This window comes from Aythya ferina (assembly GCF_964211825.1).
Source record: "Aythya ferina genome assembly, chromosome: 1".
NCBI classification, from domain to species: Eukaryota; Metazoa; Chordata; class Aves; order Anseriformes; family Anatidae; genus Aythya; species Aythya ferina.
In genome coordinates, this window is record NC_140296.1 from 90,000,202 (window position 1) to 90,021,410 (window position 21,209).

At 42.9% G+C, this 21,209-nt stretch overlaps 1 protein-coding gene across 3 annotated transcripts; it reads left to right on the forward strand.

Moving 5' to 3' along the window:
* The first annotated feature begins 1,449 nt into the window (after positions 1-1,449).
* On the forward strand, positions 1,450-20,968 carry DDX3X (DEAD-box helicase 3 X-linked). Of its 3 annotated transcripts, none has more exons than XM_084505709.1 (17): positions 1,450-1,519; positions 5,810-5,867; positions 6,936-6,986; positions 11,538-11,661; positions 12,855-12,995; positions 13,081-13,180; positions 13,705-13,840; positions 14,262-14,347; positions 14,946-15,044; positions 15,121-15,281; positions 15,467-15,611; positions 15,705-15,849; positions 16,157-16,338; positions 16,429-16,546; positions 17,161-17,317; positions 17,939-18,066; positions 18,435-20,968. In XM_084505709.1, the coding sequence occupies exons 1-17, from the start codon at positions 1,496-1,498 to the stop codon at positions 18,515-18,517; spliced, it is 1,938 nt and encodes a 645-aa protein (XP_084361835.1). In that variant the 5' UTR covers positions 1,450-1,495; the 3' UTR covers positions 18,518-20,968. The 3 variants fall into 3 exon arrangements, with proteins under 3 accessions (XP_084361835.1, XP_084361834.1, XP_084361836.1); XM_084505708.1 differs by lacking the exon at positions 1,450-1,519 and adding an exon at positions 3,160-3,344; XM_084505710.1 differs by lacking the exons at positions 1,450-1,519; positions 6,936-6,986 and adding an exon at positions 3,160-3,344.
* Positions 20,969-21,209: the final 241 nt, after the last annotated feature.

A 21,209-nucleotide genomic window follows, 5' to 3' on the forward strand; every position in this document is an offset into this window, starting at 1 on the left:
GATAAACATGTTTATGCTGTCCAGTGAGGGGAGAGATGGAAGTTCACGGAGATGACAGCTGTGGTAAAGAAGTCAATAGAGATCAATAGCACCTATCTGGAGCATCACGTGTCTTTGATTAGGAAAAGGATGGGTGAAATGCCTCGTACATCCTGCCAGACTAGCTAACAACAACCAAAACGAGACATTCCTGATGGTACTCAATGCACAACAGATACTCCTGGTTGACTGAGAAGTAGGAGAAGCTGAAGGGGGGTGGAGGGCAGAGAATGTCTGCCTGTTGACAGTTTCAAAACAGATACAGAAACCCATGCGCAAGGTCGGTGCCCATTAGCTTAGGGGAAGAATATTCTAAAAGGCAGCTACAGCTTCCTAAGCAGGGCTGACGTTACAGCCCCAACTGATTGGTGGTGACCAGGGATACCACTCCTGTAGCGCACAGCAACTATCTCCTCAGTCCTCAGAAAGAGGCAGCCCTAGCTGTTCTGAGGCTAACAGCACAGCCTTTGAGAACAGACAGCAGACGAGGATCTGCAGGTGGGGGCACAGAAAATCTGTGGATTTTCTAGGATTTGAGAACTGAATGTCCAAGCAGCTGGTAGCATCATGTTTTAAGCATTTTTGTTTGTGTGCACCATCAGAAACTTGCTGAGTTTAACAGACACGGAAGAGTACTCAAGAGGACTCCGGTGCTAGCTAAGTGCTTGGCTCAGGTACTTGTTAGCTGCTCAACTTCATCTAACAAATTGCCTCTGACTCAGCTGCAGGAGAATAAAAAGTGAAACCGAGAATACATAGTTCTGTCCAAAGGGGATGGTAAAACTTACTGACAAATAAAGGGAAAACTGACTTTCCTAAGCAATAGGAGCACTTGTGTGCCGGCAGAACAGGACTCCAACTTTGTAATTTGCTCTGCCTTGGGTAGACTACATCGAAGCACATCCAGCACGACACAGCATGACAAATGCACACAGGCCCCTCTACCAACCTACTGCTCTATCACTTTTTGTGGATGACAGACGCACGTGGGTGCACCTGCTTTCCTGACCTCAGGCCTGGGACCTGAATTACCCTGACACTTCTAAAGCTTGCACAGTGACAAAGGATTAATTAATGCCGTTTTCTAGGGTGTATGAATTATATCAAACAACGCTATTGTTTACAAAAGCCTTGCAAACATTGTAGGGATGTAGGTATTGCAGGCTTGTTGAGACTTTAGAATTGCCCATAAAGCTGTAAGAATAAAAGGAATTAAAAGTTTTATTTGAAATTTGCTTTTAAACAACCAGACAAACCAACAAACAAATTTGGGCCTAAACCCAATAGCAGCTTTGTTTACAATATAGATTTTTTTTCTTTTTTTCCTTTTAACTGATCTTAGGCAACCTTGGTGACCACACCTACAAGCATTTAAATAATATAAATAGGTGCACCTGGGGCAGAGCTACAGCTATAACCCTTTAACTCAGGAGTTGTAGCTAGCTAAGGAAGCACTATGGAAGACCTAAGCAGAAGAATGGTAAATGATCTGTTTAAAGATGGCACTTGTCTTGTACAGTATTTGTCTTCCCCTTTTCCATAATGTGTGTGAGTGCTCATTTCAGGAGTTGTTCATTGGTGTATACATTTTGTAGGATTTAATTTTTGGAATGGAAAGACTTTGACTCTGAAGGGCAGCTAGTTAGAGGATCTGTATATGCAGGAAAAACTAAGTGAAGAAATATAAATGTATATATTATGTGTAAGTGCTGTGGAAATGTTTTGTCTTGCTTTTAAATTCCGTAGTGAATTTAGCTGTGCCTCTGGAGTAGGTGTCTTCCTTATAAGCTCTTGTTGAAAGAGGCAGAAACCCAAGGAGGAGAGAAATGGAGGAGTAATTGCTACGTGTGCATCAAGGACAAACACAGCCCGTTTCCTTTTCCTGATGACCTAATAGCCTCTGAAGTATCTTGATCCTGTCAGTGTTTGTCAGTACTTTTACTGACCCAAATGTAACAGCTCTAGTACTTTCTGTGTCATTAGGCTGTGATGCAGTGGGAATAGAGGTGTGTATATATATATATATTTTAACAGTGAAAAGTATCTTGATACTTATTATTTTGCTGGCGTTTTACGGACTAGCAGTAGACGCAAGTCTTGATGAGTTCAAGGTGGGGCCTTTTGCGTCTGCAATGGAATAGCTTGATAAAACAGTCACTACCTGGTCACAGGGGACCTTTGGCATCTCAGTGGATTTGATGGTCGAACAAGGCTTTGGAGTGGTAAAAAGATGAGACTTTTAATAACTATTGTTGACTGCTAACCCCAGCATATTGGGGCAAGTGGCTCAGTTATGTGCCAGTGGTCAGATATGTAACAGAGGTGTATGTAAATAGAGGCACACGAGTGATTTGTGCTGAGGGCAGCTGAGCTGTGTCAGGACCTCTCACGAACCATGCACAACGAGGTCTACAGCAGAGCTCAGCCTCCTGCCGTGCCCTACACGGGCTGCACGAGCACCCTGTGGAGGCTTCAGGGCAGGAGGCCACGAGGCTGGGCGAAGCAGCCCTTCCCCCGCCGATTGATGCTCCGGGTCTAGGTAGCGCTGTAACCCAGAAAAGCCCTCAGCGTGCCACTTCTGGGGCCTTTCCCCTCCCCACGCCGCGGTCGGGGCGGGCGGGGCGGGCCCGCTGCGCCTCCATTAGGAGCTGCGCCACAGCGCCGGCTGAGGCGCACAAGATGGCGGCGGGCGCCGGCCGGGCCGCCCACGTGACTCGGGCTCCTGCTCCTTCTAGAGGCATCGCGGCGCGGGGCCGGCGGGCTGCTCTCGCGAGAGCACCGAACAAAGCGCTGGGGAAAGAATGGGGGGGGAGCGCTGTAATCTCGCGAGAACTCGGGACCGCCAGGCTGGAAAGGAGAGCGGGCCGCCGGCGCGAAACCTCGCGGTGCTCGCCGGGCGCGCCAAGTCTCGCGATACTTCCGGAGCGCCCTTCATCATTGAGCTGCTGTGCTGGTGGTGGGGCGGAAATCTCGCGAGATCTCCGCGCCGCGGTTCGGTTTCACTCGCGAGAGCTAAGCGGAGGGGGGGGAGAAAAGGAGGGGGGGGAGCGCAGCGTGCGTGCTGACGTCAGCGCGCGGCGGCGGGCGGGCGGGGACTATAAAAGGGCCGGGCCCGCGGCGGGGGGGGCTCAGTCAGGAAAGCGTGTGGTGGAGGGCGTGCGCGCGAGCCAGCAGCAGCGGCGGCGGCAGCGAAGCTCCTCGGCCCGGCGGATCTGTGTTTCTCGAGGCGGAGCGGGGCACCCCGAGGACGATCTCTCGTTATGAGTCATGTGGCGGTGGAAAATGCCCTCAGTCTAGACCAGCAGGTGGGGTGGGGGGGCACGGGGCCTGGAACGTGACGTGATGGGGGGGGGGAGGGGCGCTCCGTTAACCGGAGCCGGGCCTACTTATGGGGGGGGGGGGGTGGTGTCTGTGTGTGTGTGGGGCCCGCTTCTCCCTTCGCTCCCTCCATCCGCGCTGCTTGCGTCGTGATTTTATCCCTTCCTTTTCTTTACTTTTATTCCTTTAAATCTGTTTTTGTCGTGGTTTCTATTCCCGGTAGGCCCAGCTTCGTCATATCTTTACCCCCTCCCCCCCCCCCCGCACCGGGTTTTGTGGCGCATTCGGTTGTTGCGCAGTTACCGGCGTGCGGCGCCTCCCCTCCTCCGTCCTGCCTCGGGGGGGGCCGCCCCGGGGGCTGGGGGAGGGAAGGGAAAGGAAGGGGGGGAGGGAAGGGAAAGGGAAAAAAAATAATAATAATAAAAAAAATACATATAAAAAAGGGGGAGGGGGGCGGCCCCGCCGGGCTCCACGCGTTGCCCCTCGCGGCCTCCTCCTCCTCCTGCTGGCCACGCTCCGGGCCCGGCTTTTGTGTGGCGGGGGAAGCGACGATGGTAAAGTACAGGCTGGGCGCCGGGACCCCTGGCGGCGGCGGCGGGGAGCGGCCGGGAGTTTAACGCGGGGGGGGGGGGAGGGAGGGAGGGAGAAGGGAGAGGAGGAGGAGGAGGGAGAGGGAGGGAGGAAGGCCCCGATAAATGGCGGCCATTGTGCGCCTGACGAGCGGAGGGGAGCGGGGCGGGGGGCGGGCGCCGCTGCTTTGTGTCGGCAGCCCCCCCCCTTCCTCCCCCTCCTCCTCCTCCTCCCCCGAGCCGAGGGGCGGGGGCGCTGGCGGCCGCCTTTGTTCGCGCTGCGGCAGCGGCCGCCTCGCCGTGCCCGATTTCCCCCCCCCACTAACCCCAACCCCAACCCCACGGCCAGCTGGGCTCTGAGCAGCCCCTCGGTGTTGTTGTTCCCTCATCCCTTTTTTTTTTTTTATTTTTTTTATCCCCACTTCTTCCCCCTCCCCTCCCCCCCCCGCGGGGCGGAGCTAGGAGCTCCAACGTGGGGGGGGCTGTTATCTAATCTCTTTCCTTTTTTTTTTTTTTTTTTTTAAATTTGTGGGGGAGCGGCGGCCCGCAGGCTTCGTGCAGCCTTGGGCGAAGTAGGTCAGGGGGAGCCGGTGCCCTGCGTTCCCCCCCCCCCCCCAACCCCAAAATCTCATCGTGTGTCCCCCACCCCCCCCACCCCGGCGGCACGTGACGGGTGCCGGCTGCAGGATTAGCTGGGCGGCTGCGGCTGCTCCCTGCTGCGCCCAAATCCCAGCCCGCAGTGCCGGCTGCTCCGCCGCACTGAGATGGCGGCTGAGCCGAGGCGCCATCTCCGACAGGAGCGCTTGGCGGCCCTCCTGGCCCTGCGGGGGGGGGGGAGACACGGGCAGCATTTCTGTTCTCTGCCCGGGGACCTAACATCTGCCTCTGTTAACTCTCCAAACCCATTTTTTTAAACCTCTTTTTGATGCTCGGATGAGCTGAACAGATTGAGTTTTAACTACTACCTTTAAGTTGGGTGACGCGAGTCCCCTATCAGGATTTTTCAGACGTCTTGAGGGAATAATGCATTGGGGTCTTTGGTTTGGATTGACTCAGGTCATGTTGGCAGATGCTCCCTGCAATTGGCCTTGCTTAAAATTCAGTTGCATGTGAACATGTTTTTGTTTTCATCCAAGTTGGTTTCTCATCCTGCCGTGTTGGTAAACAACTACACTAAGTGTATACCCAAGTTTTGTGAGTTGCCTACAGCTGTCTGCTTAAATGCGCCTGTATTGTGCTTGACCTAAAACATTTGTGTTACATACCAGGGCATGACTTTAAATACCTTTTGGTCAACTGAAGGTTGCACACAAAACTTTAGAAAAGCAAACCAAAACCAGTATTTGCTGGGGTGAATGTGGGAAGAAGTCATCTGATGTTTTGGGAACAGTAGCTGTCTCCAAACTGAAGATGCTGATCTCTAGGTGTTAATGCTGTCTAAAAAAGATTGTTGAGTCTCTGCCAATCAAGTAACTCCAATTAAGTGGAGCACCTGAGCTGCAGTCTGTATGTTTGAAAAAATTGTTTAATTGATTTCAGAATGCATTTTAATGTACTGAAAGATGATTTTAGGTTGGTGCTTAGCCTAAATACAGTGCATTGAATAAAAGTCAGCAGTACTTGATTTGGCAGATGTAGGAGTCTTCTGGCCTTGAAGACAGCTGAAGATGTAGCCTTTGGTTTTACTGCTAATGTGGTATCAAAAGATAAAAAGTCTTGGTTCTTTGTCTTTACAGGAGATGCAATAGACATAAAGCAATTTCTCTGCAGCAATAACTTATCAGGAGTTCTGCTTGCCCTTGATCAGCAGAGCTTTGTTTTATCTTAGTAAAAATGCATGATACAACACGTGGATACTTAATGAACTATTTCATTCTTTCCAGTTTTCTGGTCTAGACTTGAATTCCTCAGACTCCCAGAGTGAAGGAAGCTCTACAAGCAGTAAGTATATACAAGTTCTCAAGTTTGCAATCACCTAGGCAGTTCTTAAAAACAAGTCAGGCTTTTGTAGCTGCAAAAGTAATTTCTGAAGCCAACACTCACAGACTTACGGGAAAATCTAAGGCAATTGCTAAATACATGCCTGCTTCAAAATTACATACTTGAGGTAGGCACGCTTAATTTGTAGTGATTGTGTAAATTGAATGTTCTGGTAGTGCTTTTACTTAATTGTTATGCCAGCTTGAGAGAATCTGGTCTCCCAGGTTTTCTGTGGCCTCTGGTCAAACAACTGAGGCCAGTGTTTGTAGTAGTAATGTGATGATCTCTCTTCTCATAACATCCACCTGAAGTGGGAATGTTTGAAGGGAAAATGTTAATAGTTAACAGCAGTAGTCTTAGTATCTAACTGTATTAATCAAGATTCACTGAGCAGCAACTGTGTTCTGACATGCCAGGCTGAAGTATGTTAGAAGAGGGGATCTTCCAGGAATTCCCGTTCAGTTCGTGCCTGGTACATTCTGCTTTGTGTGCTGCTTAGCAGACAGATGCTTCTGGATTGTAACTGAAGAATGCTATTCAGAGGCAATTACATGTGGCTTCTGGTTAGATCTAAGCTGAACTGATTGGGATGATTACATTCAAGAGGAAGGAAAAATACTGGTAGTAATACCGTGAGTGCCAGTGTTGCAATGACATAGTGAAAATCTTAAGCTGCTCAAATAACCTGGCACCAGATTAAGTCTTAATCAGTTCCAGGAAGACAGGCTTTCATCACAGATACTGTAACATCCATAAAAGGCATGTGTGACTTGGTCAAAGAAATAGCACACATGAATGTCTTTTTTTAGAGGGCAGCTAAGCAAATGAATGCAAGAGCTTTGTGGTCACTGCTCCGGTCCTCTGTGAGATGTGTTAAATGTTGATGGATTTTTGTTTAAAGATGCTGTTAAAGGCCTTAAAACTTGTGGGGCAGACTTTTTCTATGCAAAAGGTGGTGTTGCAAAGGCTGGTGTCTGTGAAGGTGCCAGTGCCACAGTTTTGTAATGCTGTTTTTCTTTTGTCCTCTAGAAGGCAGATACATTCCTCCTCACTTACGGAACAGGGAAGCTTCAAAACAGGGTATGTATCAGAAATGGTGGCAAGGCATGTGACTGGTTCTTTGCCTGCTTCTGAACTGCCATGAGCAGGCTGTTAAAGGCTCCTTTGACACTGCTGTTAAAAGTGACTGTGCAGACTGCACAAAACATTGCAAATTCATCTGTTTTTAGCACGCTGTTGTTGGTTTCTTTTCCAGGTTAATTTAAGCTTGAATTCAGTATCTGATTGGCAAAGTGTCTTCCATATCTCACTAAGCAATTAACTAAGTAAAGCATGATGAAGTCTCCTTAATTTGCCTAGTTATGTAATCTTGTTCATCAGTTTGAACAGATTTTGGGAGTATCAGTTTTTCTGAGAATGACTGCAACATGGAAAGTGTAGGAACTAGCACAGTTTTGCTTTATGAACGTATGTTTTATGCAGACTTGCTCTCAACTGGGGAGCACATCAACCAGAACAGTTACAGATGTTGCCTTCCCTGTACAAGCTGTCAGAAGCTAGGCAATCTACAGGAGTAATTGCAGAAGGCAAGATCTGATGCTGGAGCCTGAAACACAAACGTATGGCTGTACACTTGCATGGAGGGGTTGTACTGAGAAAAATCAGCTTTATATAACGTGCACTTCCTCTAGAACAAAAGATTAAAAAGTGCATGGAATGCTTCAGTGAAGTAAATGATGATTTTTACTGCAACATCTGCTGCCTTTCAGAAATAGTTACTAGACATGATGACAATGCATGGTGTAGATAAAAGGGAAACATTTCAACTAACAATTACCGAGCTGCTAGCACGGAAAACGAAAGGTTCAAGTTGTAGCATAGTGGTAAGGAATTAAAGCTTCATGGTATGGCATGACTCATTTCTCATGCTTCTAAAGCAGTGCTCTGGACTTTGAAGGATTCTGTTTCAGATGGTGCAGGAGGACTCTTATTTCCATTAGCATGTATTTCGATACTCTCCTCCTACATACACCTAATGTCTCATTTTTCTTCTGGAGCTACTTAATGACTAAAACAAGTGTTCCACTCCAGTTTTATGCCACTTGAAGAAACAGCTTAGTCTTGTCTTCACATGCTTCTGAGCTATTTTTTATATTTAACAAAGATGTGGCCTAAAGCACCAAATGAAGCCAAGCAACCTGAGACCTGAATCTACTGGGGAAAGTGCAAGGACTGTTTGGCAGCTGTGTGCCTCTCAAGTTTCCAGTAATTTTAACTTCAAAAATGAAGAGTCTTACAGGAAATCTCCTAGATAAACCCAGAAGGAATGTTTGTTTCTTAAAGCAGTGCAGGAAATCAGAATTAAAAGTTGGCTTGTAACTTGTACCAAAATCTGATTTTTGGCTACGATGGCATTTTAACCTTGCATTGAGTTTCATGCCCTGTGTATATAGGAATGTCACTCAAATTTAGCTTTGCACAGAATCGAAGAAACATTAAAATGTCCTTTTTTTTTTTTCTGGGGACTTAAATGTTGGATGACTTCCAGCTGAAAAGTTGCCTGAGAGATGGTTTAAATGTCCATATTAAAGGCTGCCCTCCAGAAAACATACTGTTGTACTGGAGGCCATCTTGCCTTACTTGATACTTACTTGTGGTTTACCTTCAAAGTGCAAGTTACAGAGGTGTTTGAGGTGTTCCTTTGAAACACGAGGGGTGAATGTTGCCTTTTGTACTTGACCAACTTGGAGATAATACTAGGATCTACTCATGATGTCACTCAGGATTGTTCATTTGACATTCTTTTACTAACTAATATTAGGTACTTAAATAACACCACGCAAAAAGGCAAACAAGTTATGTAATTTATTTGAACAGGCCATGTGCCAAATTTAGTTGGTTGTAGGCTGTCAGCTTCTGTTGGTTGGCACGCTTTATCACTGGATTCCTCCTGACTCCCTGTGATAAAAGTTCGTGATAGCTATGTGGAGAAAGCCATCCAGTTCCGGGATGCACCCCGGATTCAAGGATTCACCTTGCAGCAAAGTGTGTATTATCATCAGCACAGTGATGTGAAATTGAGTTATTTTCTAGGATGATGTGAAGTATGTAACAGTTGTATACGTTCACAACTAAATGGTCAGTACCTTTTTGCTGGCTGCTCTGAAGCTGTTTTGTATATTGGCTGTACCTTGAAATCCTTCACAACAGATTTTTCAAGGTAAATGTGTTAGAAAGCAGCCAGCAAAATAGACTTTGGATAGTAGTGGTTCTGTAATGGAACTCTTGAAGCAGTGTTACAAGCCTAGTCACCTGATAAAATTAATGGATCTAGAAATGAAACCACATGATGACTGTATTTCAGTAATCCAGCAGGATTGTCTCATAAACTGTCCTCCTTGACTTCTGTGAATGTTAAGTATTGCTGCATTCAGATGGTAAAGGGACTTAAACAACGTATTTCTTCTGTGTGTTGTTTCCTTAGACATACTCTGGAAACAACTAGTGTGTAGTTTCTAGCTTGGGGTTCTCAATTTCCTCTGTAGCTGATGATGGTTTAGTAACTCAGAGACGCTATTAAAGTTGCACAATGGACTTGTGGCTAAGAAATTACTTAAGGCAGTGGACTCTAATCATTTAAAAACAGCTGTTTGTTCTACACAAGGAGTTGAGTATCCTCAGGATTACATAGGTGTGTTGGCTGAGGAAGGGTAAAGGGTCTAGAATACTCATTTAAAACATCTAGAATATTTCTGTTTAAAAACGTTACAGTGCTTTCCTGATCCATTAGGTAAGCTTCAGCTTCTTCCATACACCAAGATATCTGCCTCTATCATAATACTAATGCCAGTTTGCTACCTGGGAGCAGGACAGCACAGCTGCAGGAAATAAAAATGTATTAAAATCCTTTAAACTGCTGAAAAACAAAATGGCCATTAAGTAGTCCAAGCTACAGTACATGGAGCTCAGACATGGAGCTCAGTATGCAAGGCTGCTTGCTCTGAAGTGTTTTTATTTCCCTGAGCTTCACTTGGTAATACTGAAGTGCCTTATCTTAGTGCTTTCTCATTAGACTTCTGGAAGCTGCTCTCATATATTTAGTCTGACCTGATCTATAAAGATCAAGCAGTAAATGTTAAGAGTTATTTTTTCTTTATTAAAACAATCTATTGCTTCTGCGTGTGGCAGCTTTTCAAGTAAGCTGACAGTGATTGGTGACAGATCATTATAAAGTGTGACCTAAAATGCTGATTGAATAGTGTGGCAACTACCAGTTTGCATAGGTGCAAGAACTACAAAAAATGATTAGGAGTTCATTAACTTACTGAACTCCAAAATTACCTCCTTGGGAAGAAATATGTACAGAAAGGAATCTGTGTATGTCTTTGATAAAAATCAAACTATGCACAATGATCTGGAAGTGGAATACATGTTTCTAACTGTTAAAAATGGTACATACGTGTGTTCACAACTTGGGTCTAGACATGGCTGTGCTAACTTAAGGAAAACTATGGTGAGTTACCAGCTTACAGTGCTGTAGATTCAGAAAACTGACAAGGTAAATAAACCTACTTGGTATGCTATTGGGAGTATAAAATGGACTCCTTTCTGAAACTTCAGACTTGGAAGGTCTCTGTATGTGCAGAGTCAGCCCAAATTTCTGGATCCAGGCACTAATGAAAAACATCTAGATCTTCCTGAAGATTGCTCTGTCAGTACCACTACTGTTAAGCTTGCTCAGCAGGAAGATACACTCCCAGATTTTTAGTAAGTTTTGGAAGTAACTCATGCTAAAGCTTGCATTAATGAATGATTGTATTCCTTATCTTCGGTATCTCAATGTGAAGTTAAGTTTTTTCTAGTCCTTAAAGGTAAACTCTTTGGAATAATTTTATGCTAGTTGCTTTTGTTTTGTCTGGCACAAAAATCTTCATTGGCTTTGTTTTGCAGAGCTTGCAGAAAGCATGCTTACTGATAAGTGATGATTACATTGAATTTCACTTATTCTCTCTGCGTCCCGCAGCTGAGACTTCAGGTCTTCTAAATTTGTGAGCATTGAACTGTTGATCAAAGTTTTGTAATGAGGTCCTTAGTCTAGTACCAAAATGTTTCTTAGTGTTCTACAGTTCCACTGATCTTGTTCCCCATGAATAAACTCCACCAGGGGCATGGTTAACTTAACAAAAAAAATGCTGTGGAGGATTTGTGTTGAAGTTGCAGATAAAATGCAGAGCTAAGGGTTCTGAATGCTTGGAAGTGTCATAACTTCTCTTGATATGCTTGAGGTCCTGGTCCTCCGTTATTTCAGTTATTGCTATCAGAGTACAGCCATGAATGTAATGGATTCAGTTTGTACCTATTTAATGTAAATAGGTAAATAGAAACATTAAATACTTAGAATGTGAAAGTGTGTGAGGCCTTACACAATTCAGAATCAATTCCCCAGCCATATTAGCAATTCGGCTAAATCAGTATGGGCAATGAGGAGTGTTTAGTGCCTAAGTTCTCTACTTCTACGTCTTCCTTTTTTAATCATATAGGTAAGTCCAGTGAAGACTTACTGGATGGACTGTTTTCTTGTAAAAGTCTGGACTGTGTAATACATCACTAAAATATTTTTTTCCCCACTAGGTTTTGATAGTGGTGGCTGGAGTTCTAGCAGAGATAAGGATGCATACAGCAGCTTTGGTGTACGGTCTGATCGTGGAGCAAAATCAAGCTTCTTTGACCGTGGAAATGGATCAAGAGGAGGAAGGCAAGTGCTTATTTGTATGGGCTGTGCATTCTAAGGCTGTCTTGGTTCTAATAGCTCACCTGTGATCTTGCTGGAAAAAGCAAGTTCTAGCTGTCCTTCTAGGATAAGGTACAAGGAACCTGGGAGGGGGAGAGAGTGAGAGAACCTTGTTTAAAGCTGCAAGAATTCAAGGAGGGTGAGCTTGCATGTGTTGGAAGATGTGCCCTGTAGCTTACCACCAGCCACTTGCTGCAGCTGTAATGACGTGCTGACTTTCTGTTGCCCCAAAAACGGCTACATGGGTGGATACTATCAGGGAACAATTTAAGAGATGTTGGGAGGAAAAGATACATCAGAACTGATATTTATTTCAATATTTTTTTTCCATGTTGAAAAGTGTAGTTAATAAAACTGGGTGAGACTCTTGCAGGTTCTCTGCCTTATTTGATCAGTCTTACACACATCATGCGTTGTATGCACAAGTGTGGTGAGTGACCTTTATCGACTAGTAAGGCTGATGCTAGTATCCAGACTTTTCTCAATCATGGTTTACCAGACCAAAAACTAAACAGTTGAGGTAAGGATGTTTTTCACCTTCTTTCCAAGCTAGTAGTACAGGTGAGCTCCCTCAAAAAAAAAAAAAAAACAACTCATAAAATCTGTAATGTGACTTGTAATTGTGGAATTCAGTTTGATCATGTATGTGGTGGGGGAGTAGAAGAACAAATTGAAGCGCTTCAGGGTTTTGTCTGGACTTGGGAGGCAAATGTAATCTGAGGCACAGAGAAGGGGGGTGGTACCAAACAATATCTTACAAGAAGCTCCCTGCACAAAAAGACTCAAACTCCAATTGCAGCTTTATAGGCAGATAACTAATACTTTTAAGTAAACAACAAAACAACCCTCAAGCCCTGGCTTCTTTTGATATGTTTCAGTGTGTTAAGCTGAAACCCAACTGCTAAACTGTAGTTGGTACAAACTTCCCTGTCTAATACAGAATGGATATGACCTAGCCTGACATTGATACATAGTCCTCATTTCAGTTCACAGGTCAATGTATGAGTACAGATAACTTGATTACTTAGATTGTGCTATGGTCATGTATCTAATATACAGAGCATGCTCCACTAGATTACAGTAGCTCTGACTCTGCTTGCATGTCAGAAAAATCCTGGTGTCCAGGAACAGTGGTCTAATACTCTTGCTGTACTTAGATATGAAGAGCGTGGAAGAGGCAGCGACTATGACAGGAGTGGCTTTGGTAGATTTGACCGTGGTGGAAACAGCCGCTGGTCTGACAAATCCGATGAAGATGACTGGTCAAAGCCTCTTCCCCCAAGTGAACGCCTGGAACAGTAAGTAGTGGGATGGTGTAAATTCACGTGATAGGGGACTGGTTGATTTATCTAATAAATAAAACGCCATCTCTTCTGCTTTTAGGGAGCTCTTTTCAGGAAGCAATACTGGCATTAACTTTGAGAAGTATGATGACATTCCTGTTGAAGCAACAGGCAGCAACTGTCCTCCACATATTGAAAGTGTAAGTGTTTGTTTAATTTGATGTAATTAATCTGCACTGTTTCGAGTGTGAAACGTGTCATGCTGCGTTATGTTCAGGGAGCAAGAGAAACCTTGACTCTCTACAGCTAAGGTCTCTGAGAATTTCAGGTTAGGTATAATGAACAAGACAAAGGAGAAGTTGTATAAGCTTGTTTGGTTAACACTTGTAGTTCATTTAACTGTGATGTGTCTCTAAACAGTAAAGAAGGAAAAGTGCTTGGAGGTGGTAGGGTGTCGCAGCAATTTCTTAAGTGTGGGTGCTGTCATGTCTCAGGTATATAGGCTTGTGTTGCCTGTACTCAAGACTTGGCTTTTTAAGAATTACTTACATGATAATTGGACGAAGTACATAATTTGTCTGGTAACTTAACTCCTGAGTATTTGTGACCTGAAGTTCTGTAGTAAGAAATACAAACAAGCTACTTTATGGAAGACTGTGTGGATGGAATGATGACTTCATTCAGGGAAGGATCCCATACTTAAACCTTGCAAAATATCTTACAGTTCAGCGATGTTGACATGGGAGAAATTATTATGGGAAACATTGAGCTTACACGTTACACCCGTCCTACCCCAGTCCAGAAACATGCAATACCTATTATTAAAGAGAAGAGAGACTTGATGGCCTGTGCTCAGACAGGTAAGTTTGTAAATTCTTACTGCTCAGTCTCTATCAGGTTCTGTATTCCTTGAGCAGTCTGTGAGAGATCTGGTCTGTAAGGTAGTGAACTCCTTGTTTAGAATGAATGTACCTGTTGTATTGGAAACTATTAGCTTAGTCTTGCTCATGCATTAGATGTGACTTGACTGGTTTTACCTTTTATCCCTGGAGAGATGTTAATAGATTAAATCACATTTACTTCAGGGTGTTGCAATGCTGAACGAGTCTTGCAGATGTCTTCCTCTGGGTGAACAGTGCAATCCAGTAGCATGGGCAGAACATCTAATGTACTACATCTAATGCAGATATTGATGGGGATGTTAATGATGCAGGATTAGGCACAGTATATGGCAGTAGTTTTGAAAATAACTCATTAATAATACTAAATTGTATCTAATAGGGTCTGGGAAAACGGCTGCGTTTCTTCTACCAATATTGAGCCAGATCTATGCAGATGGACCTGGTGATGCTTTGAGAGCTATGAAGGCAAGTATTTTAGTAGTCCTGGAGAAGCTAAGACCAGTATAATTTTGTCATACACTGTCTTCTACACAGCAGCTAGCCTATCATCATTTTGGTTATATTAAGCAACTTTCAGTGTTCTCCTTCCCAAAGTATGGGCTGTGGGGCAACGTGTTTTTCTGCCCTACCTAAGGAGTTGATGCACATAATTGTGTAGGCAAAGTGGTTTACAAGATGCTTTGCTGCTTAAGCTTTTAGGAGCACTTCCTTGCTGCAGATAACTGGTCATGTATCACATGTCTATGCTGTAGTGACTTCAGGATAGGAAGAAGTAGGCTTTTTGGTGTTCTGTGGCGAGGATTTCTCTTACATCAGTTATGGATGACAGTGCAGGTTGTAGAGGACAAGCTTTGGCAGCTGTGTTACTGTTAACATATTAACCGACAGTTTAATCTTGGACCCTGCAGCAGGGCAGAGTCTTGAGAAGCAGTGCTTTAAAACAGTTGACTCTCAGCCATGCACAATTCCTTGTGCATGGAAGCTCAGTAACCTTAGGTAGCTATTACAAAAGCAGTGTTGTAATTCCACTTGTAGCTGGGGTACTAATTGCAGTTTGTTTCAGGAGAATGGAAGGTATGGACGCCGTAAACAATACCCAATCTCGCTGGTCTTGGCCCCAACTAGAGAACTGGCTGTGCAGATCTATGAGGAAGCCAGAAAGGTATGTCTAGGAGTTGAATATTAAATAATAGCATAAAGTATAGTTTTCCTTGGAGCTAACTTACTTGTTTTTATAGTTTGCATACCGTTCCAGAGTTCGTCCCTGTGTTGTGTATGGTGGTGCAGACATCGGTCAGCAGATACGTGACTTAGAACGTGGATGTCACTTGCTTGTGGCAACTCCAGGACGACTGGTTGACATGATGGAGAGGGGAAAGATTGGACTGGATTTTTGCAAGTAAGTGAAGTGATTTTTGTCCATATCCTCATGGGTTGCTGGCAGGAAACTCTCCAAGTGAGATCTAGAGAAGATAACACTTGATACCTTGCTTTTGAACTGTAAATACCTAGTTGAGAAATACAGTCCCATGTCTATATTAGGTTACTGCTTAAAAATCACCTAAAAAAAACCTTCTTATTTAGATACCTAGTGCTTGATGAAGCCGACAGAATGCTTGATATGGGTTTCGAACCTCAAATTCGTAGAATTGTTGAACAAGATACTATGCCACCGAAAGGGGTGCGTCATACCATGATGTTCAGTGCGACTTTCCCCAAGGAAATCCAGGTACTTCACAAGTTCAAATACCTTAATAGTTAAGACTTTTTTTCCCCTTCAAGAGGTGAAATTACATACTGATTTCTTTTTCCCTTTCTTTAGATGCTTGCTCGTGACTTCCTCGATGAATATATCTTTCTGGCTGTTGGCAGAGTAGGTTCTACATCTGAGAATATCACACAGAAAGTAGTGTGGGTGGAAGAGTCAGACAAACGATCATTTCTGCTTGACCTGCTAAATGCCACAGGTAAAGACTGGTTTCAAATAAGCAAATCCTGGAGTAGTAAGATAAGGCAAATCTGACAGTGCAAGTAATGAGAACTTAAATTGAGTAGGGGAAGGAAAAGACTACATTTTTGTGTTTCTTTTGTGCAAGGCACTCTTCTTATATTGACTGGCAGTTAAGTAGATGCAAACTCTTTGGAAGATCTTAACTTCACATTACTGGTTTAGAACTAATGAGAGCAGATAAATGAAATTAGCTTTTTCTAGGTAGTGAAGCTAAGTATTTGTACTGCCTTTTTCTTGCTAACTTATGATTGTTTCCTTGTTAGGCAAGGATTCATTGACTCTGGTGTTCGTGGAAACTAAAAAGGGAGCAGATGCTCTTGAGGACTTCCTCTACCATGAAGGATATGCCTGTACAAGTATACACGGAGATCGCTCTCAAAGAGACCGAGAGGAAGCACTGCACCAGTTCCGTTCGGGCAAGAGCCCAATTCTTGTTGCCACAGCTGTAAGTGAAATCTCTGAAGCTTGAGCCAGTAGGCATATTGCATCACTTACAGAATTTTGATCAATTTGATTTAATCTTCTTAACCACTAGGTAGCAGCAAGAGGACTGGACATATCAAATGTAAAGCATGTCATAAACTTCGACTTGCCAAGTGACATTGAAGAATACGTACATCGTATTGGTCGTACAGGCCGTGTAGGAAATCTTGGTAAGTACAGACAGTATTTTATATATATATATATATCTAACATGCTAGGTGTAGTACTACTGGCTGAGTGGCACACTCAAACTACAGAGTGCTTGAGAAAAGCCTTCTGTGACAAGGCAATATTGCTAGTAAACGGTACAGTGCTGCACACAGCTTCCCTTCATAGGGAGTCTGGAGGTGTTTTGCTATTAAAGTGCTACTCAAATCTAATGTTTGTGAAGTGGTGACACCAGGAAGTAGTGTCTTGGTGTCGCTTGTATCTGTTAAATCAAGCAATGCTTCTACATTATGTGGATGGACTTGAACCATTGTCCAACCAGTGTGGAAAGTAACCAGTTCGTTCAGCTAGCGGCTTTGCTATTCAGTAGAGCTTTGGTGCCACATGTAAACTTGGTATCTTCTGTGTCCATAAGGAAGTAATAAGGGCTTGTGTGAGTGTCTAGGGTGGAGAAATGGTGTTTAAAACAGATTTTTCTTCAGATAATTCTCATGTTCTCAAGCTTGACTATGATGAGCATATTGTACTTGCCACAGCAACAAGTGGGATATGGAATGGGATTAAGTGCTGTAATGTATTTGCTTCGTGTGGGGTTAAAACTGAATATTTACTTTAGGTCTTGCCACCTCGTTCTTCAATGAGAGAAACATAAACATCACCAAGGACTTACTTGATCTTCTTGTTGAGGCTAAGCAGGAAGTACCATCTTGGCTGGAAAACATGGCTTATGAACAGCATCACAAAGGGGGTGGCAGCCGCGGGCGATCTAAGAGGTAATGATCAGAACTGATTTGGCTAAAGGTATTCTTCCCCTGTTGTGAGAGGCAATTCTGGGACTTGTTTTCAAAGTAAAAATACAGTTAATGTCTGAGGAAAGACAAGCCAGTGCTGTGTAAATTGAAGTGAGGTGCCATCATCAGAAGGTGACAGCTTTAATATGTCTTAATTTAGCTAGTGCGATTTGACTTCATGGATTTTTGCTGTTTTTCTTCAGAAACGTGCTTTTAAGATGGTTTTTCTCCTTTTCAGTATTAGAAGGTGGTCATAAGTGCATCACTTGAACTAATTATAGGTGACCTAATTATAGGCTCAGGAAATCTGCAGAACAGAGGAGGTTGCATCAAACCTCATGAGGACCTGATAAAGTAATTCTTGTTGTGTAACATGTCAAGTTCAACGTGACCTTGTTTGAACAGTAAATTTCCCTTTGCTATTATTGAATGCCCTTTCCCAGATAGTATTGGGATGCTTGTGAAGAAGTGCACTGAGCTCAGCAGTGGTTGGCCAGCTGTAACATGAATTGGAGAAATTGTGTACTTTGATCTTGATGTCTGCAGTGCTTAAAACCTGAAACTTTTACTGAAGTGTCTTTTTTTTTCTTTTCCTCTATACAGCAGTAGATTCAGTGGAGGATTTGGTGCCAGAGATTATCGAACAAGTAGTGGTTCTGGTAGCAGTAGCTTTAGCAGCAGTCGATCAACCAGCAGCCGCAGTGGAGGAAGTGGCAGCAGAGGATTTGGAGGTAAGAAAAAGAACAGGGTAATCGTGGCTGGCAGCTATAAAAACAGATGTAAAATGCTTGATAGTAAAACTAGTGGAGGTAATAAAGTAAAAAAAAAAAAAAAAAAAAATAGTAAATACTAGGTCACCTGGTGCTTGTTATGCAAAGCTTCAGTATCTGTTGGGTCTCTTAGCACAAGTTACCTGTATTTAATTAGTTTGACAGGACATGTCAAACTAATGTGGTTTGGTTTGCATTTGACAGTGCTTCTGGGTGGGTTTTCTTCTATAGGTCATAGATGTCTATTTTGTGCCCTGGGCTTTTTCTTTTTGTGAAGGCTCAAGTCTTCCGCAGGTTAATTAAGCATCGCTTTCTCTTGCCTTTCATAGGTGGTGGTTATGGAGGCTTCTACAACAGTGATGGATATGGAGGCAACTATAACTCCCAGGGGGTTGACTGGTGGGGCAACTGAGTCTGCTTGCAGCAGATAACCTACCAAACAAGCTAATATGGAAACCACATGTAACTTAGCCAGACTATACCTTGTGTAGCTTCAAGAACTCGCAGTACATTACCAGCTGTGATTCTCCACTGAAATTTTTTTTAAGGGAGCTCAAGGTCACAAGATGGAAACAAAGGAACAAGTAGCCCTATCTTGAAGGTGGTTTTGAAGACTCTATTGCTGTAGTCAGGATTAACTCCCCTCCCACCCATCCCCACCCAGAAACTGCATTTATAATTTTGTGACTGAGGATCATTTGTTTGTTAATGTACTGTGCCTTTAACTTTAGACAACTTTTATTTTGATGTCCTGTTGGCTCAGTAATGCTCAAGATATCAATTGTTTTGACAAAATAAAAATTACTGAACTTGGGCTAAAATCAAACCTTGGCACACAGGTGTGATACAACTTAAACAGGAATCACTGATTCATCCATAATATTACAAAGAAAAACTTATGCGGTAGCCTGCATTAGGGCTTTTGGTATCTGCAGATTTGAAAAATAAAACATCTTGAAGCATATCAATGCAATTAGTTTCTAATGTGGCAAAACTGTACTAAGTTAAAGTTCTGATTTGCTCACTCTATCCTGGATAGGTACTTAGAACCTGATAGCCTTTAATAAAGCCATTCCAGTCATGATGAGATGATGTATGGATACATGCATACATTAAAAGCACTGTTTTTGAAGTTAATGCAAGTAAATACAGCAATTCCTTTTTCAATATTTAGGCAGATCATTAATGTGAGCTAGCCAAATGTGGGCAGAATATTACAGGGAACGTTTAAAGGTCTGATAACTTGAAATAGTTTTTAGGAGAATTCATCTATTTAGACTTTTTAAAAATGCCTGCCATATGAAATTGAAATGGTAGAATGGCTGACCATGGCAGTGATTGGTCCTCCTTAAGGGCCTGACTGAATTTTTGGTCTAATAACGCATGCTAGTGTTGATGTTTTTTGGTCAAGAGGGTATGAACAGGAAGAATTATGCAGCAGGCTTTATTTTAATGCAGATTCACATTACTCTGTTCAAGCTGCGTGGAGATGTTAAACTGGCTTACTGTAGACTTTGTAAAATGGCTCCAGAAGAGTAACAAACAAACCTGAGATCACAGAGGTTGGAAATGTACATAAACTGCACAAGGTTTCAATTCTGCTATTAAAGTGCAGTTTTAGTCAGTTTTAGTTGCATAGGTTTCCATTGTATTTATAGTCTGTTTATGCTAAATCTGGCCAAAGATAAGTATTGTCCACCAGAAAAATGCCTCTGCCACTTGGAATTTCTGTGCTGACTTTGTGGCCAGAGCAGTTAACAACTCTAATCTACAGTGGCGTAGGAAAATGGCAAAAATCTCCTAAAGTGCAATAGATTTTTTCAAGTGTATTGTGCCTTGTTCTAAAACTTTTATTAAGTAGGTGCACTTGACAGTATTGAGGTCATTTGTTATGGTGCTATTTCAAGTCTAGGTTTAGGCCCTTGTACATTTTGCCCATAACTTTTTACAAAATACTTCTTTTATTGCACATTCAGAGAATTTTATATATGTCTTGTGTGCGTGTCCTTAACTTCCAATCTTATTTTGTCTCTTGGAGATTGAACGCAGCTTGTTTAAGGAGAAGGAAATAGATTCTAAAACTTATTTGGGACCATGGGAATGATAGCTGGGAAGAAAACTATTTGCACACGACAGATTTCTAGATACTTTTTGCTGCTAGTTTTGTGTAATATTTATTGAACATTTTTGACAAATATTTATTTTTGTAAGCCTAAAAGTGATTCTTTGAAAGTTTAAAGAAACTTGACCAAAAGACAGTACAAAAACACTGGCACTTGAATGTTGAATGTCACCGTATGCGTGAAATTATATATTTCGGGGTAGTGTGAGCTTTTAATGTTTAAGTCATATTAAACTCTTAAGTCAAATTAAGCAGACCCGGCATTGGCAGTGTAGCCATAACTTTCTGATAGTAAAACAAAAATTGGCAACTTAAAATTAAACATGCCAAGGTTTTGATACACTTGTCTTAAGATATTAATGAAACACTTCTAAACACTGATGTGAAGTGTCCAGATTCTCAGATGTTTGTTGCGTGAGTTTTGTTTAGTTGTGTGTTTTTTTTTTTCAGTGAATGTCTGGCACATTGCAATCCTCAAACATGTGGTTATCTTTGTTGTATTGGCATAATCAGTGACTTGTGCATTTTAGCAAGTTTTATCAGCCAGCAATATTTTCAGTTCAGATACAAGGATTCAAAACAATATGCAAGAATGGATTTAAACTTGCTGAATGTGAAAATTTGAATTTCAAGTCACTGTAGGTTTAGAATTGCTTATTGTATTAGTTTAGATGCTAGCACTGCATGTGCTGTGCATATTCTTGATTTTATTAAAATAAAAAAGTTGAACTGCACAGTCTACTCATTTGTGAAGCGTCACTCTTCTGGTTTATGAGATCTGTAGCCTGAGTAATCTCATTCGCAGGCAACTCTGGAAGCAGGTGAACATAGTGTGGTACACATCAGTGTGCTTAGGAAATGGCAGCTAATTAGCTATCTAGGTTACAGCTGTAGCAAGCACAGATTAGCTTCTGCCCACTGTGTAGGATGCTTACAGTCTTCTAGAGAAGCTAAGACAGCAGGTAGAGGACAGATGGGGAAA

Excerpts from the sequence above, each read along its gene's own strand:
- DDX3X (XM_084505708.1), top strand. The coding sequence starts at position 3,300 with ATGAGTCATGTGGCGGTGGAAAATGCCCTCAGTCTAGACCAGCAG. Across the intron at positions 15,612-15,704 it reads CTTTCCCCAAGGAAATCCAG|ATGCTTGCTCGTGACTTCCT; the intron begins GTACTTCACAAG and ends CCCTTTCTTTAG. Across the intron at positions 16,339-16,428 it reads CAATTCTTGTTGCCACAGCT|GTAGCAGCAAGAGGACTGGA; the intron begins GTAAGTGAAATC and ends CTTAACCACTAG.